The sequence below is a fragment of the Podarcis melisellensis genome (assembly GCF_964234715.1).
Source record: "Podarcis melisellensis genome assembly, chromosome: 15".
Taxonomy (NCBI): Eukaryota; Metazoa; Chordata; class Lepidosauria; order Squamata; family Lacertidae; genus Podarcis; species Podarcis melisellensis.
The window spans coordinates 20836330-20854800 of NC_138532.1; the positions used below are offsets into that span (position 1 = coordinate 20836330).

Below are 18471 nucleotides of genomic sequence, written 5' to 3' on the forward strand. Positions count from 1 at the left end.
CCAGGGTTAGCATAACAGTTGCTTGGGCTAGGGCTGATTTTAATTCTCCTTCACGGAACCCAGCCAATTCAAGGATCCTGTTATGCAGAGCAAATGATGGGCAAATTTGAAGCTCACCCACCCACTGCTCTCCCAAATGTAAGAAGAGCACTGCTGGGTCAGTTGCACCTGAGCTCAGCACCCAACTTTCTGCACTTGCCCACACTAGGAAGCCCACAAGCCGTGCATGAAAACAAACAAATGAAAGTCACAGCATACAACTCTCTCCCTCACTGCTGCTCCCTGGCAAACAGCTTTCAGTGACAGGTTGGCAGGGATTGAATCTGGAACCTTTTGCATGCAAACATATGACTTCTATGCCACTAAAGCTATGACTCCTTCATTCAGCAGCCAGCGCCCACCCCCGGTAGTGAATTTGCAAGCTTCTGCTATTCCTTTTGCAACCTAACCCTGGGTGCAAGAGATTCCCCATTCTCTTGTGGAGGGTTCCCAGCAGATAAGAAGGCCACGCGGCAATAAAGACCGCTGTGGACTTCAGAGGGAAAAGGGCACTCTGTGTCAGGGGTAGGCAGAGTGGCTGTCCTCCAAAAGTAAATTTATTTCATTTAACGAAATGTTTACACTGATTGTACTTAAACCTATAAGTGGTTTGCAAGAAATATGCAGGCTCTCAATTCATGCTGTCTCCCTCACAACTCCCATGATGACTGGTCAACAGCCAAGCAGGCTGGGTGCTGATGGGAGTTGGAGTCTAAGATCTTGTTGGCTACCCCTGCTCCATGCCCACATGGGGCTGAACCCCGCCTGCCTGACCCCTCTACGTTTTGCTGGGCACCTCTTTGGTTTAAAATTTAAAAAGCATGCTGAGGCTCGCTGGCATTGCCTTCTTCCCTCGAGTCTCTAAGACAAAGCTGCAGAAGACCAGCAGTGCCCCCCAAAAGCAGGGCACATTTGGGGGAGGTGGGCAAAAAAAGAGAGGAACTGGAATAGTCAAAATTGGCATGGGGTGGGACAAAACAAAAGAAAGGGCAGTGGACATAAATTCTGCTATGCTTGATTTCCGGATGAGGCGCTGAGGATCCCCCCCCTCCTTTTCCTGTCCGTCCCCACCGGTGACCCATTGATTGAATGTAGCGGCATGATACTGGCTTTTAGCGCAAATCAGTCATTTTCATCAGCTATGCGGCTATATAGAGATATAGAGAGATAATATTAAGAGATACAATCGGGGTTTGGCGTCAAACCGTCCTCCTTATCGGCTGCCTCTTTCTGGAACAAGAACAACAATGAAAAAAGGAAAGGGCCACGATGCTCTGTTGGGTTTAAGTCCGCTCTGAGCCGGCTCTCCCCATCCTCCCTCCCCACCTCCCTCCCTCTCCCCACTTTGCTTGTTTCTCCTTCTTTACAGGGACACAAAATCCACAGCTTGCAGGAGAGGCAACGAGAGCAGCAGCAGCAGCAGCCAGGAGGTGTTTTGGATCAAGAGGCTGATTCCTGCGCATTTCTCCAGCCGGTCTGTAAGAAACAAAGGGAGCATTCAGACGTGGGGAAAGGTTGCATTCGTTTTCCTGATGAAAACACTGGGCCTGGTGATTCCCACCTTCCCTTTTATGTCGTCTACTTGTTTAAGCATTTTTTTTAAAAAAAGGGAAATCACCTTGGAAAAGGCAATCCGTCTATCAGAATCATTCAATAAAGTCATAGATAGATATGACAACTCTTGCAACCCACAAATGGATCGCTTTCGGTCGAAGATGATGCATGGACAAATCTAATGATATTTGGAAAGTATGTATCAAAAGCATAGTGACCCATGAGTCAACATAGACTTGAGGGAAACCATAAGTTTATCCATTTACATACAGTGGTGCCCCGCAAGACGAATGCTTCGCAAGACGGAAAACCCGCAAGACGAAAGGGTTTTCCGTTTGCGAGTTGCTTTGCAAGACGAATTTCCCTATGGGCTTGCTTCGCAAGAAGAAAGCCCATAGGGAAATCTCTGGGGACCTCTTTTAAATGCTGGCGGTGGGGAGCAAAGCCTTTCCCCCCCCCCCCGGCCTTCAGAAGAGGTCCAGGAAGGCCGGCGGGGGCCGAAAGGCTTTGCTCCCCACCGCCAGCATTTTAAAAGCGGTCCGGGATAGCAGGGAAGCGCTTCCCGCTATCCCGGACGGCTTTTAAGGCACGCGGGAGGGAGCAAAGACTTTCGCCCCCCGCCGGCCTTCAGAAGAGGTCCTGGACCTCTTCTGAAGGCTGGCGGGGGGCGAAAGTCTTTGCTCCCCCCACCTGCCTTCCCGGGGGCTTTAAAATCGCCCCGGGACAGCGGAGAAGTCCTCTGCTGTCCCGGGGTTTTTTAAAATGCTGGGGGTGGGAAGAAAAGCCCTTGTCCCCCCCCCAGCCTTCAGAAGAGGTCGGGGGACAGACTGTCCCCGGACCTGGTCTGAAGGCGGTTTCCGTAGGAATGCATTGATTGATTTTCAATGCATTCCTATGGGAAACCGTGCTTCGCAAGACGAAAAACTCGCAAGACAAAAAAACTTGCGGAACGAATTAATTTTGTCTTGCGAGGCACCACTGTACATATTATATAGTTCTGTAACCATAATTATATTTCATTGCCATATTGCTGCTGCTGTTTTCCTCTGCCTTTTAAAATGTTTTTTTATGTATTCTTTTTATTTTTTTCTATTTACTTGAACTCATTGTACCATTCTTAATAAGGATGATAATAAAATAAAGCCATGAACCCAAAATAAATCACCAAAAATGTGCCTACCTGATTTCTACCTTCCCCTCCACCTCCTGTGAATTCAAGATGGTCACTTAAATCTAACCAAATAAACATCTTTGCCTGCATTCACAGTTCACCACCCTTATGGATGAACAAACCCATCTATTTTTGGTTCTGCAAATTTCTCATTCTTATCCAGCCTTAACACCAGTTCTCCACAATTCTGCAGCAATTCTTGCTTAAAAAAGAAAAGTCCGTCAAAGTTTGACAGCAGTTTAGTGTGAATTTCTCCTGCTACAGCATTTTGACAAATATACACATTTTCGCCAGCAACTTCCCACAATACAATAACTTTGGTCTCGTTTTCACTAAAATAGGTGCCTTTTTTTGCACGTTATCCCCTGGATTTCCATTTCTGTGCACATTATTTGGCTAAAGAACTGCACTGCAAAATTTGGAGAAGTGTGAATTTTGAAGGATAGCTGTGTTCTGGTCTAATTGTGAATTGGGAAGTTTCTTGTTAAGGTGCAAACGAGATTGAATTTCTCTCCCTCCCACCCAATTTCAGGACCAAGACCAGCTCCTCTTAATTCTTTTCCTGCCTCGCATCCAGGCCTCCTGCTCACCTTTGAAAACTGAGATGTTCTTCATCTGGTTATCCTCATAATCGTTGGTGATCTTCAGCCTGCACACATAGGTCCCCTCATCGGCGGTGGTGAAGCCCGCGAGGTGAAGGCACACCAGGTTGTTGGACACAGTGACGTTGGCCCGGTTCTTGTACATGGCGTTGGGGACGTTCTGGTTGCTGGCAACAACAACCCCCACGCCGGCATCCCTGCTCAGGCGGAAGTCGTAGCTCAGGGCATTCGCGGTCTTCTTTTCGTACGCACAGTCCAAGCGCAGGCTTTGGTCACTCATGCAAGCGGTCAGGCTTCTAATCCTCTGGCAGCGAGCAACTTGGAGCACTGAGGAAGGCAAGAGGTTTTCACCAACACAGGGAGAAACAATGATCTGCAGAGCTGAGCTGCAATCTCTGCAGCCTCATCAGTTAGGAGGTGAAATTAATACAACAAGAGCATTTTTAATCCATCAAGTTTGGTTAATTAACTCATCAAAGGGGAGCATCCCTTTCGGGTCTCTCTTTCTGGGTCACTGCAAGGACACCCCCTCCTTGGGGGGGGATGTTTTCTATTGTTTTGATTCATTTACAGTGGTACCTTGGTTCTCAAACGTAATCTGTTCCAGAGGTCTGTTCCAAAACCAAAGCGTTCCAAAACCAAGGCACTCTTTCCCATAGGAAGTAATGCAAAACGGATGAATCTGTTCCAGACTTTTAAAAACAATCCCTAAAGCAGCAATTTAACATGAATTTTACTGTCTAACGAGACCACTGATCCATCAAATGAAAGCAATAAACAATGTACTGCAGTCGCACAATCAACTGATCGATCGGTAGCTGAACTGGGTTGCACACAGTCACAAAAACAAAACAAAAAAGAGCTGCAAAATCGCAAAATAAACAGCAAAAACAGGCAGACCTCAGCGTAAAACTCGAAACAGAAGTGTGGCACTCAGAATGGAAGCGTAACACTCAAAACGGAGCATGTTTGGCTTCCGAAGAAAGTTCACAAACCGGAACACTTACTTCCGGGTTTGCAGTGTTTGGGTTCCAAGTTGTTTGAGTACCAAGGCGTTTGAGAACCAAGGCATTATTATTATTTTTTAAAAATACTTTTCATGTAAGGAAGTGGCACCCTTGACATCAGCACAAGGCAAGGAGTTTTACCTGTCACAAGGACTGCAATACCAATGGTGGACTTCATCTTCTTTTCGGTCTACGATGTGGAGCGTTGGAGGAATCTAGGAGTAGAAAAGGCACCCGATCATATAGAGATGGGACTGGGAGGGCAAAAGGGGAATTGTCAAAAATTATTCTGGCTGAACACAGTCGGTCTCGTGGTCTGAAGCTTATTAGAAAGCAGGAGCTAGATTTGGGGGAGAGGCCCTGCAGTTCCCTAGCGCGCACAGTCAGACAACACATGCCATACATCCCTTGCTTCCCGCCTCAGGCCCTTGATTCCCCTCCACCTGGCCCTTCTCCCCCTGCAGCGGAAACCATGACTCAGCGCTGGGTGAGCTAAGTTGGGGATGAGTCACTCTAAGACTCCTGCAGTGGGGAAAGACGCCAAGGAGACGGGTGATGAAGCAGAGAGCGAGGCAGGCAGATGGAGAGAGTGTGCCTTTTTGGCAAAAGAGGTGCTGATAGATAGATAGATAGATAGATAGCCTCTTCTAGACACTTCTGGGGTACATGGGAACAAGGAACTTATTAATCACTTTAGCAGAAACCTCCACCTTGCTTTTCTCTGTCCCTACTCCCATCAGCATCTTCAGCTAGGCTCCAGCAGATAGCACGATGCCTTAGAAGCAGCACAAACTCTCTCACGGCCTCTAAGTAATAAACCACATGAGCAAAGCAGTGCCATCTCAGGTGTATCTGCTCAGAAGCAAACCCTGCTGTGTTCACCGAGTAAAATTTGCATTCATTGCCCCATCTGCTTTTGCCTCTGGCCCTGCCCACCCATGTTATGTGGCCTCAGAGGTCAAAACGGTTTCCTGCTCCTGCTATAGGGAATGGCTGCTGTGCATGTTCTGCCTCCCAGCAGCCTTTGGTTCCATGTGGTTGGCTTTGCGAAAACCCTGCATCCTCCTCAAGTCTTTTCCACCTTTCCTCCCAAGTCTCCAACACAACACAGTTTGGAACCAGGAAAACCCCAGACTGGGCTGCTCCACACTTGCCTCTGGCCCACAGAGGGAAGGAGACTGACTTATTTCTCTCTCTGCCAACCCAGACCCAATGTTCCTAGAGGTTACTCTAGAACCTCCAGAAGAAGGAAGCCTCTAGTCGTGGGGCAGCCATCAAAAGTGTCTCTCAGTGGGATATTATTGCCCCTTCTGGAATGGCTGAAGGACGGTGTAGAGGAGGGAGTGGAACCTCAGACCTAGGGGCTGAATGAGGCCCTCCAGGATGTCTATCAGGCCTTGGGGTTCTCTTCAGAGTGGCTCAGTCACTAGAGCATGAGACTCTTAATCTCAGGGTCAAGGGTTTGAATCCCATGCTGGGCAAAAGATTCCTGAACTTCAAAGGGTTAGACTAGATGAGTCTCCAACTCTACAATTCTTTGATTCTATGATTCAAGCTCTGTCTCTTCACTAGCCACTCCTCTCTCCAGGCCACACCCCTTGCCGGCCTTGTTCCACATAATCTGTGAAAGCTTTTGCCTGGCTGGAATTTGTCCTTGAACTCTGAGCACGCCTCTTGCTTGTCTGGATGCAGGTTAGAGAGGGGCGTGCAGCCTGCTGTACAAACACAAAACTTAGATTTCATTGCATCAGTATTGGCAGATCCATCAAGGGTTTCGCAGCTGCTAGCAGTTGGCTTACTCCTTTGGCAAGGAGAATGATTTCAACTCCAGTCTTTCATCTGGCTTTGAAAAACCTATTGTCACTTGGCTCCTAGCCACTGCCTGTTCTTCTCGTTTCAGGAAGATGGCAAAAAAGATGGGTTCTTCCCCCACCCCAACTCGCTTTCTTCATCATCATCATCATCATCATCATCTTATTTGTATGCTATCTTTCCAGTGGCGTAGCGTGGGTTGTCAGAACCCGGGGCAAGGCAAGTAATTTGCGCCCCCTAACCCGTGGATTTGCGCCCCCTAACCCTAACCCCCAGATGTTGCACCCGGTGCAGCCGGCCCCCCCTGCACCCCCCACGCTACGCCACTGTATCTTTCCATAGTTAAAACTATGCTCAAGGTGGCTCACAAAGTGATTTACATAATTACGAACATAACAAAAGCACTCATAAACAATAAACAAAACACACCCAAAAGTAGACAACCAAATTTCCATACAAATCGTAAGATCTAAAAATCAAGATACTGAAAGATTGAGATCAAAAACAGTAACAAAAAGCTCTAAACGATACCCCAGCCCATGAGTCTTTTCAGCAGCTTCAGCTTTTGTAGCTGGAGTCAGTCTGAGCCTCAAAACACCCCGCCCCTGCTCAGCTTTGTCTTCAGAAAGACTCTCTGGAGACTCCAGCCTTTCTTAGAAAGTTGCACAGTCTGAAAGACAGTTCCTCATAATCCCAAATACATCAGGACTGGAGTAAGCAAGGAGCGGCACTCTGCACATGCACAAGGGCTCTCTGCTTTATGCTGTCCCCTCCCTGCAGCGCTGAAAGCAGGATGCCTGAACAAACCTCCCTGAGCTTTACAACTCGGTTGGTTTAGAAGGCACAGGTCTGACAGGTCCCTGAACCCAAGAGGCTTACAATAAGACACAGGGGCAAACAACAGCGGCGGGAGGGAAATAGAGGCAGGGCAAAGAAGCAGAAAGCTATGCAATTATTTTAAGCCTGTGCCCCTTTGCTGTGGCAATCAAAGGGTTTTGGGTCTTTTGCCGCCTCCTATACCTTTCTTGCTGGTCTCTGCTGCAAGGGGAGGGAAGGAGGTCTCGACTCACTGCACACAGGCCTTGTACCAAGGTCTCAGGCTTGAACGGCCACAACTCCAGTTAAGAGGATCGAGTAGCTACTGTGGTGCAGAAGGCCTTTCTCTGTTGGAGATCCTGGAGAGCTGCCAGTCAGTGCAGACAATGCTAGGCTAGAAGGACCTGATAAGGAGGCTGCTTTCTACACTTTTATTTCGCTTGTTTCCTCATTCATACCTGTACAAAGTTTTGCTTTGGGGGGCAGATATACAAGACAAGGTCCTTTGGGTGCTGCCTGTTTTGGGGTTTTGCTGTCTCAGGCAGGCTGGAGTGTGCATGTTTGCGTGGTTTGCCTGGCTTTTAATGTTTTATTGTTTTTTAGAGAGCGCATTGTGCATTTCCGGAGAGCGGGGGGAGGCAGGGTGTGAACACGTGTTTTGCCTTTTTGCTTTGTTTTCTGTGTGCCACCATCTAGGTGACCCATATTTTTTTGTCTTCGTGATTTGTCAAGCCCACATGGCAACGGTGCCCATGGCAGTTTCTCACGCTGCCAAAACATGCCTCCCTGGGAACCCTCAAAAGTCTGGGGACCCCTAGTGGCAGAAGGCATTGCCAGCAGCTCAAGGAGAGAATATGCAGTGCAATGGGGGTCATTTTCTCTGTAAAAGGTCTGTGCTGATGTCTCCCACTCTGATTTTCTTTCTTTCTTTTTTTTACCCAGAGTAAGGTAAAGGTAAAGGGACCCTGACCATTGGGAACCACATTTTCAGGAGTTCATTAACAGAAGCATGGGACAGGTACAAAAACTTTCTGGAGCCAAGAGTTCCACATTGGCTATCTCCGTTAGAGGTTATAAGTGTTAAGAAAATCAACATGAGAGGGAAATGGGCAACATATGGAGATTTAATAACTAAAGAAGGAGGAAAATGGAAACTAAAACCATATGAGTTTGTAAAAGATTATGTGTATGACTGGTTGCATTATTTCCAGGTAAATGAAATGCTTAAAAAAGATATAAAGGAAAGTGGATATGCAGAAAAAGATTCAAAGTTCCAAACAGATATAATAAATAATGAATATAAAACTCTGTCAAAAATGTATAACATATTGTTAGAATGGTTTACGAAAGATGAAGAGGTGAAATCGGTAATGATACAGTGGGCCAAAGATTTTGGATATAACATTCAATTTGAAGATTGGGAAAAACTTTGGAAGGAAAGTTTAAAATTTACTGCATGCACGGGGTTGAAGGAAAATGTAATGAAAATGTTTTATAGATGGTATATCACACCGGCGAAATTGGCAAAAATGTATAAAACATGTAATAAGTGCTGGAAATGTAAAGAAAAAGAGGGAACATTCTACCATACGAGGTGGGAGTGTAAGAAAGTAAAGAGTTTCTGGGAAGCAATATATAATGAATTGAAAAAGATGTTAAAATATACTTTTGTTAAGAAACCAGAAGCCTTTCTTTTAGGGATTACAGGAAAAGAAATAAGAAGAAAAGACTGTAAACTTTTCCAGTATGAAGTTACGGCAGCAAGAATTTTAATGGCCCTGAAATGGAAACAAGAGGAAATACCGACGATTCAAGAATGGAGAATGAAACTGACTGATTATGCGGAACTGGACAAACTGACTGGCAAAATAAGATATGCCCGAAACCAAAAGTTCATCGAGGATTGGGGAAAATTTGTAGAATATCTGAAAAATATATGTGAGGTGCAAACAACGCTAGTGGGGTTCCAAGAAGCACTGTAAAAATTTAAGCGGTATTGTTGAAAGAAAATAGAAAAAGGAGGGAAGACAAATGGCAATGCAATTAAAGAAATGCGTATTGAAGGGTAAAAATGGATGATTACCAGAGAAGCTGAAGGAAGACCAAAATTTGTACTTTGTTAAAATCAGTTAAGATTTGGATAAAATTGTATGATTGTATTGAAAACTAATAAAAATTCATGATATATATAAAAAAGGGACCCTGACCATTAGGTCCGGTTGTGACCGACTCTGGGGTTGCAGCGCTCATCTCGCTTTACTGGCTGAGGGAGCCGGCGTACAGCTTCTGGGTCATGTGGCCAGCATGACTAAGCTACTTCTGGCGAACCAGAGCAGCGCACGGAAACGCCATTTACCTTCCTGCCGGAGCGGTACCTATTTATCTGCTTGCACTTTGACGTGTTTTCGAACTGCTAGGTTGGCAGGAGCTGGGACCGAGCAACGGGAGCTCACCCCGTCGCAGGGAATCGAACCACCGACCTTCTGATTGGCAAGCCCTAGGCTCTGTGGTTTAACCCACAGTGCCACCCACGTCCCTTAAGTACTTACCCAGAGTACTAACCACCGACCTTCTGATCGGCAATCCCTAGGCTCTGTGGTTTAACCCACAGCGCCACCCACGTCCCTTAAGTGCTTACCCAGAGTACTAAGCAATAAAGGCTACCTCCCACCGAGTCAGAGTACTGGTCCATTTATTTCAGTATTGTCTGCAATTATGGGGGTTTCAGGCAGGGGCCTCTCCCAGCCCTACCAGGAGAAGCCAGGGTGCGGGATCAAACCTGGGACCTTCAGCATGCAAAGCAGACGCTGTCCCACTGAGCTAAAGCCATTTTGCAATTATGGGGGTTTCAGGCAGGGGCCTCTCCCAGCCCTACCAGGAGAAGCCAGGGTGCGGGATCAAACCTGGGACCTTCAGCATGCAAAGCAGACGCTGTCCCACTGAGCTAAAGCCATTTTGCATAACAAAAACACAGGAAGGTGCCTTATGCCAGGCCCGAGGTTCTCCACCTCCGTTCCCGAACTACAACTCCCATCACCCCTAACCACTGGCCATGCCCTCTGTGACTGATGGAGACCAGTAACATCCAGAGGGTGACAGCGGCCCCTTCCACAACCTAGAGCCTTCTCAAGGGGCTAACTTTGTACAGTGGTACCTCGGGTTACAGACGCTTCAGGTTACAGAGTCCGCTAACCCAGAAAGAGTACCTTGGGTTAAGAACTTTGCTTCAGGATAAGAACAGAAATTGTGCTCCGGCGGCGCAGCAGCAGCAGGAGGCCCCATTAGCTAAAGTGGTGTTTCAGGTTAAGAACAGTTTCAGGTTAAGAACGGACCTCCTGAACGAATTAAGTACTTAACCCGAGGTACCACTGTATTTTTAGGATTTTGCATTCGAATCCCCACTCAACCATGAAACTCGACTGGGTGACCTTGGGACAGCCATCCTCTCTTAGCCTAACCCACCTCACAGAGTTTTTGTGAGGATGAAACGGGGGAGAGGAGAGCCCATGTACATCACCTTGAGTTCCTTGGAAGATGAGGGAGGGATATAAATGCAGCAAATAAATAAATAAATAAATTGAAATTGAGCCGATGTGACCCATCAGCTTGCAAGGGACCACCCCCCTGTAGCTGCAGAGGCTCCCCCCGTACCCCAAAATTATCCCTTCTGTTGTTTTGAGTAGCTGCTGCCCATGCTGACGTCCGCGGTGGGAAGATATATTACAAGATGACTCACAGGCACAAAGCAGATTTAATGCTGGAGAGTGAGGATTAGGACACAACCCATTATTTTTAAAAAAATTAATTAGCAGTTGGGCTGTGTATGTTCTACTGTTCTGAAAACCCAGGAAGGTCTGCTGTGGGGAAGGGGGTTTAATTGAACCCTTTCCCTCCGTGTGACCTTTTGCCAATTCCTCCAGCACTGCTATTAGCTCTGTGGAGTAAAAACCACACATATGAAAAGGAGTGTGTGTGATTTGCATCAGAAAAGGACGCAGAAGGTTTTAACTTGCTCCAAGAGCACCATCTACCTCACCCCTTTCAAAGCAGACCCACTGGGTTGCTAATTAGTAAAACTAAAGCTCATGGAAGGAGGGGGATATAGGATGCTGCCTTATACTGAGTCGGACCATTGGTCCTTTTAGCTCAGTACTGTTTACACTGACTGGCAGCAGCTCTCCAGAGTTTAAAAGACAGAGTCATTCCTAGCCTTGGAGATGCCGGGGATTGAACCTGAGTCCTTCTGCATGCAAAGCAGATGCTCTACCACTGAGCTACGCTCATAGTTGAGCAGCAGAGCCTCTAATCTGCATGCAGAAGGTTTCAGGTCCCATCCCTGCTTCTCCAGGTACGGCTGGGAAGCAGCCCTGCCTGAAACCCTGGAGAGCTGCTGCCAGTCCGGGTAGATAACACAGAACTGGATGGACAAATCATGGGACTCAATATCAGGTAGCTTCCCAAGGTCCCTGAAAGGGGATGTAAGAGAGGAAGGGTGGAGAAGAGAGAGATGAGAAGGAATATTTAAGAGCCAGTGTGGTATTTCTGGTTAGTTTGCCCGACTAGGACCTGGGATCAAATTCCCACCATGCCTTGAAGCTTACAGGGTGTGTGACCTTGAGCTCATCATCGTCTTTCAGCCTAGCCTACCTCACAGGGTTGTTGTGCGGATAAAATAGGGAAGCAGAGAAGTATGTACGCCACCTTGAGTTCCTTGGAGGAATGGTGGGATAACTAAATAAGATAAATAGGAATTTGGAGGAGGCAGACATGGGCTTGTCAGACGGGCATCTGTTGTTACGAACCGCTTCCATCTACTGCACACCCCAACTCCTCCCCTTTTCCTAACGGTCATGCCTTAATTTGATATCAAGCCTGCCTTTGTCTTGCTGCTTCCCTCCCTCTCCCCGCCCTACATCAATAGGCACGCTCCGTATGGAGCAGACTTTGGTAATATGGTGCCCTGAGCGAGGACAAAATTTGGCAGAACCGACGTGATTGGTCAGCCCATGTTGTAAGAATAGCACCACTGGGCATAGACGGAGTGCACTGTTTATGCAGAACCAGCCCAGTGAACACTAGGAACAAATAAAGTCTTTCAAGGCAGACAGTGGGAGAATTCATAGCCCTGCAATTAGTTTAGGCCATTTCTCTCGAGCTGTGCGATGTCCTGGGTTTGTGGGGAAGTGGCGCAGCTAAGTGGCAGAACGTTTTCTTTGCACGCAAAAGTTTCTTGGCATCTCCAAGCAGGGCTGGAAATGTCCCACCTGAAAATCCACTGCAAGTGACTGTAGCCAAAACACTAATCCTACGCACGGTTTTCTGCCTACTAAACTAGATGGACCAATGGTCTGGCTGATACTGAGCCAGATCATTGGTCCATGTAGCTCTGTATATCCCACACCAGCTGGCAGCAGCTCTCCAGGATTTCCTGCCTGAAACCCCCGAGAGTTGCTGCCATTTAGTGTGGGCAGTACTGAGCTACATAGACCTATGGCTCATTGTATGTTCCTATAAAGGAGCTGCGCTGACATGGAGAAGGAAGAGGTGTTTCCTCCCTGGTCACCAGCTAAAGAGACAGACCAAACTGCTGTCAGTTGCAGCCAGCCTGCAGATCTGGCAAACTACAGCCTGAACAACAACAACAGCCTGTGCTGATGCTTCCTTGCCCTCCACTTTAATAATGCCTACCCCACAGGAAATCGAAGGACCGGTCTAGACTGCACCAGCAATGCAGTCCACCATGCTGCTGCTGCAGGGCTGGCTAAGGTGCTGCCCTTGCAGAACAGGCAGCTGCGGAAAAAGCATCGCCAGCAGAGCGCTTGGCACAGGGTCTGCGGCACCGCCATGTCCCGCACCCAGCCTTCCCAGACTGCACCTGCGTTTTCCACATTCCTAGACCTTGGCGGGGTGACCGCAGCGCTCCTGACACCCAGCTGGAGTCCGCCACCCAAGGAGATCAGGTTACTGGTTCGAGGGCAACGGCTCTCTACCTTGTGGGGGGATACTGCAGCAATTCCCCCCCCTCCCCGAAGCCATGTGGCGCTGATACAGCAAGTATGCCCGCTTTAGGCAGTCTTGGAAATCGGATGCTGGATCCGTTCCATCCACACGCATTTCTGGGCAGACGACGAATTTCTCCCCCTCCCTCCCAACACTTTCTGCATGTGGCGGTGGGGTCTGTAAGGCGGAAGAACGGGCAAATCTGCAAGAGGAAGGGCGGGGTGGCAGCCCCCTCCCACAGGGAGACCCTCATAAGAATACCAAGAAAAACTCTAGGGTGCTGAGAAAGATGGCAGCGCCCAATGGTGTCGCCCTCCGGGGCTGCTGCTGCGTCAGAGGGGACCCGAGAGGGTCACTAAGGCAGAGGAAGCAAAAGCGTAAGAGACCCAACCCTGGCCCCTTTGCCGTCCTTTTCTCTGGGGATGCGGAGTCTGGTCCACAAAAGCGCAATAAAAGGGTTAGTCTCTAAAGTGACAGGAGACTCCTCGACGTTTTTGCTGCAAGCGTCCGACCCGTCGACTACGTCCGTCTGGAAATCCTGCTCCCTTGCAGGGCATCGCTCCCCGCTTCAAGCGAGAGCTTCTCCACCCCCCTTTCCCTGCCCTTGCCTGCATCCCAGATCTATTCTCCCCCACCTTCGTGGCTCCTCCACTCTCCTCTTTCCTCCTCCATGCTCATCTCTTTCTTCCTCGGCTCTGGCTCTCCCTAACAGAGCAATCTTGGGCACGTTTGCTCACGAGTAAGCGCTGTGCTTGTACCTTTGCGCAAAGGAATGCAGTCTTTTTTTATTCGTGCGTTCATTTCCCCAGGGCGGTTAGCCGCTCCTTTCCTCCATCCCACCTTTCCTACTCCATCTTCTTCCACCTCTCTTCATCGCCCACCCCACCCTCCGCCTCCGGTTCTGCGGCCTCACGTCTCCAAAATTTCCCGGGGGTGGGGGCAAGAAAATATGAACAGGAGAAGGGAGAGAGGTATCCCGCTCCCCGCCGAACCCCCTTTCCTCCCTACCCTCCTCCTCCAGCCGCCCCACCCCGGAGATGGGCTCCTCCGACAAGAAGCGAGCCCCGTTACCTGCGTCCGGAGCGAGGATGCTGCGCGTCTCTGGCTCCTGCAGTCTGGGGCAAGGCGAGAGACTGCTGCACGAGGCGACAGGGAGGAGGGGCGGGGCTTCGGGACACGCCCCGCCCACGCAGCCCCACCCCCTGCGGTACAAAGCGGACTCCTCTGCAGGGGTGGGGCGAGCGCCTTCAGCAGCTTCTGGAGCCCCCTCCCACGCCACGTGGTACACGGCCGGGAAGGAGAGGCGGAAGTGACAGCCGTGGTGGTTGGTCTGCATCTCTCAGGTGTGCCTCAGTTTTAGGGACTCGCAGTTGGGGAGAGGGCTCAGGTTGGTTGGTGGGCTCAGGTTCTACTTGAGGGCTTCCCAGAAGAAGTTAGGCTGATCTCCACAAATGCAGATTCCATGGGTGGTTATGGGGCAACCTACCTTTATCTCACCAACCTGGTGCCCCGTCCTGCCTTCCCCAGCGCTTACCAGGCCCAGCCAGTGCCCATCCCTCATCAACCCCCGCCATTGTGCTAGGCTAAGGCTTGCTCCATCACTCTTGACCCCCCCCCCCAAGGACCCAAGCTGATGCCTTTGGCTTGTCTCCCCAATTTTACTGCTCAGGTAGCTTCTCCGTGGGAGGGACGCGGCTGGCGCTGTGGGTTAAACCACAGAGCCTAGGACTTGCCAATCAGAAGGTTGCCGGTTTGAATCCCCGCGACGGGGTGAGCTCGCGTTGCTCGGTCCCTGCTCCTGCCAACCTAGCAGTTCGAAAGCATGTCAAAGTGCAAGTAGATAAATAGGTACTGCTATGGCGGGAAGGTAAACGGCGTTTCTGTGCGCTGCTCTGGTTTGCCAGAAGTGGCTTAGTCATGCTGTCCTCATAACCTGGAAGCTGTACGCCAGCTCCCTCGGCCAGTAAAGTGAGATGAGCGCCGCAACCCCAGAGTCGGCCACGACTGGACCTAATGGTCAGGGGTCCCTTTATCTTTTACTAGCGTCTCCATAACAATCTTTTGCCCAGCCAGACTTGGTTTGTAACTGCAATTCATCAGCTGAGGATTGGAAATCTGGCAAGGGAGAGGGAGCAGGCAGAGCCCAACACTGCTCATTGTCCTAGTCTTGTTTCGTGAACATTTGTAGAGTGTTTCCCACAGCTTATTGTCAAAGAAAATCATGTCAAAGACCAAAAAAGGAATCTTGTCTGCACACAATAAAACCTTAGAATTCCAATAAAACCTTATTGAATTCCTCAACTGATGCGAGTCTTTTCCTGGAAGCTGTGTGTTAGTTAAGCACAATGAGTCTGGCTGTTTCTGCAAATCTGCAGAAGTGGTTCGAAAGGCGACCGTATGGTGCTTTCCAGTTCTGTGTGTGTCTCTGGGAAAGCTTAAGGACTGAGTCAGCATACATTGCCGGCACCTGCCAACTAAGCCCAGCCAGGCCTGCTAACTGGAAAAAAAGGACAGAAACAGCTCTGCTCTCTGTTCCTTCAAGAGAAACGTGGTCCACAGATCTCAAAAGGGGTGCAGATAACCCTGCTAACATTTGAAAATCAAAACTCCTGTGAAAGGCACAGCTGTGGGGGTCGTTTGAAAAGTTGGCAACCATAGCATTGGCACATTTCTGTGGATGAGCACCAAATTAGATGTGCAACAACTCATACGAGACATCAACAAGGAGTTTGGGGTGGGGTGGGGCTCAGACCCCTACCGGAAACCGCAAAGAACTGCTGTGTGCCATCATGAAGATCTTCAGCTGTTTGAGACCCAGCACCCACCTCTGACCCCCAGCCATAGCCTCCAACATTTCTCCGATGAAAATAGGGATGTCCTAAGGAAAAGCGGGACATTCTGGGATCAAATCTGAAACCGGGACGGCTTCTTGTAAATTCAGGGCTGTCCCTGGAAAATAGGGACACAGGGAGGGTCTGCAAACCTGCATCATAGGACCCACGTTCAAATAGTCCCTTTTTGATTTATACTAGTATAAAGGCACACTGGACCATGAAGAAGGCTGATCACCGAAGAATTGATGCTTTTGAATTATGGTGCTGGAGGAGACTCTTGAGAGTCCCATGGACTGCAAGAAGACCAAACATGTCCATTCTTAAGGAAATCAGCCCTGAGTGCTCACTGGAAGGACAGATCCTGAAGCTGAGGCTCCAGTACTTTGGCCACCTCATGAGAAGAGAAGACTCCCTGGAAAAGACCCTGATGTTGGGAAAGATGGAGGGCACAAGGAGAAGGGGACGACAGAGGACGAGATGGTTGGACAGCATTCTCGAAGTTACCAAACTGCGGGAGGCAGTGGAAGACAGGAGTGCCTGGCGTGCTCTGGTCCATGGGGTCACGAAGAGTCGGACACAACTAAACAACTAAACAACAACAAAGGCACACCAGGAATCCTAAAATGGCAATTTAACAGGGCAATATTACATAGTGTTGCCCACATAGTGGGCAGAGATTTCTTTCTCTCATAATACTAGAACTTAGAGACACATCCAATGAAACTGAACACTGGAAGATTCAAAACTGGCAAAAGAAAGTACTTCTTCATGCAGTGCAGAGTTAAACTATGGAACTCACTGCCACAAGATGCAGTGGTGGCTGCTAACTTGGATGGCTTTAAAAGAGAAATAGACACATGTGCAGAGGGGTGAGGCTACCAATGGCTACTGGCCACAAGGCCTTTGTTCTCCTTCCACTGCTGCAGGCAGTATGTGTGATGGCCTGGGATTCGGACTTAGAGGCTGAACCTGAGGAATCCCAGCCTGCACAGGATTCCCCGCCTCCAGAACCAGCTGAGCCGGGGCTGGGGTATGAGCCTGAAGGGTCCTCATCTGTGCTGGATCCTCAGGTGCAGGTATCAGCTGAGTCTGCTCTGGCGCCTGAGGTGATGGAGGACCCATTGCCTGCAGGTGCTCCACTCTCAACCCCGTCAGGGGAAGCTGAGGTTGCCTCTGGGTCCAGTAACCCTCCAGTAGAGGCTCAGGGCAGGGAGGCGGAGGGAACTAAGTTCCCGCAGGAGGAGTGCTCGCCTCCAGGCCAGGAGAGGCGAGTCACCTGTGGACCAGGGCCGCCATATGCCTCGGGGCAGATAAAAGCCAGCCAGCCCCAGTCCCAGGTTGCAGGAGCAACATTGTTGGTAGCCTGTTCCTGCCTGCCCCCTGTCCTGTTCTTCTGCCAGAGTTCCTGACCTCACCCGATTCCCTGCCTTGGACCCCGCTTCAGCTTTGATGGACAGCCTCCATACTGCACCCTCGACCTCGGACTGGACTCGGACCTCACCGCATGGTTATCCAACAGGACCAGCACAGTATGCCTCTTAATGCCAGTTTGCCTGGAGTCAAAAGTGGAGAGCGAGAGAGCGAGATCTGTTGTGCTTGTGCCTGCCTTGTAGCGTCTCCCTGAGGCATCTGGTTGGCTGATGTGAGAACAGGCTCCTGGAGGAGATGAACCATTGGCCTGACCCAGCAGCCAAGCTACTGCAGTGTTCTTATGAGTAACAGAAGGCTGTTGCCTTCATGCACTGCCTGGGAGCACCTTGGAGCCATCTGATGGTCCACCACTGTGGGAAGCAGGAGGTGGAAATGATGGGACATTGGCTTGATCCAGGAGGGCTCTTCTGATGTTCCTAGAATCTTAACATGGTGAACTTCAAAAGTAGGAAAGATGTGGGTGGATGGAGTGATGAGATTTGGAGGGGGAGAGTAAGAAATGTAAAATTTTGTCCAAAATGCATAAACTGCTGCTTGAATTGCATTTGAAAGATGAGGAGGTAAAGACGGTTATGATACATTGGGCCAAAGACTTTGGGTATAATATACAGTTAGAGGATTGGGGAAAACTGTGGAAAGATGGATTAAAACTTACTGCATGCAATGCCTTAAAAGAAAATGTAATGAAAATGATGTATAGGAGGTATATTACGCCTGTGAAATTAGCTAAAATGTATAAATTTAGTAACACATGTTGGAAATGTAAAGAAAAGGAACATTTTATCACATGTGGTGGGAATGTAAAAAAGTGAAAAACTTTTGGGAAATGATTTATAATGAGATGAAAAAGATGTTGACATTTACATTTATTAAGAAACCAGAAGCATTTTTACTTGGCATTGTAGGAGATGATATAAACAGAAAGGACTGTAAGTTGTTTTTATATGCAATGACGGCAGCAAGAATATTATTGGCACAAAAAATGGCAGCAAGAAGAACTACCGACAAAAGAAGAATGGAGGATGAAATTGATGGACTATGCAGAATTAGATAAATTAACAGGAAGAATTTGAAACCTGCGGGACCAGAGATTCTCAGAAGATTGGAGTAAATTTACAGACTATTTGAAAAGTAATTGTGATGAACAGATTACCCTAGTAGGTTTGCAAGAAGTGTTGTAAGGTGAATTATCTGAAATATTGCAA

General features: G+C 48.7%; 1 protein-coding gene across 1 annotated transcript; it reads right to left on the minus strand.

Annotated features, from left to right (window-relative positions):
* Positions 1–1371: 1371 nt before the first annotated feature.
* THY1 (Thy-1 cell surface antigen) lies at positions 1372–14184 on the minus strand. Its single transcript, XM_081890069.1, has 4 exons — positions 14073–14184; positions 4515–4588; positions 3355–3693; positions 1372–1515 (listed from the first exon to the last, which is right to left on the minus strand). The coding sequence occupies exons 2-4, from the start codon at positions 4549–4551 to the stop codon at positions 1403–1405; spliced, it is 489 nt and encodes a 162-aa protein (XP_081746195.1). The 5' UTR covers positions 4552–4588; positions 14073–14184; the 3' UTR covers positions 1372–1402.
* Between the last annotated feature and the right edge of the window lie 4287 nt (positions 14185–18471).

What these genes read in the sequence shown, in the direction of transcription:
- THY1 (XM_081890069.1), bottom strand. Translation starts at nt 4,551, where the DNA reads ATGAAGTCCACCATTGGTATTGCAGTCCTTGTGACAG. An exon ending in TATTGCAGTCCTTGTGACAG is followed by an intron (nt 3,694 to 4,514) that starts GTAAAACTCCTT and finishes TGCCTTCCTCAG; the next exon opens with TGCTCCAAGTTGCTCGCTGC. An exon ending in GAACATCTCAGTTTTCAAAG is followed by an intron (nt 1,516 to 3,354) that starts GTGAGCAGGAGG and finishes TGTTTCTTACAG; the next exon opens with ACCGGCTGGAGAAATGCGCA.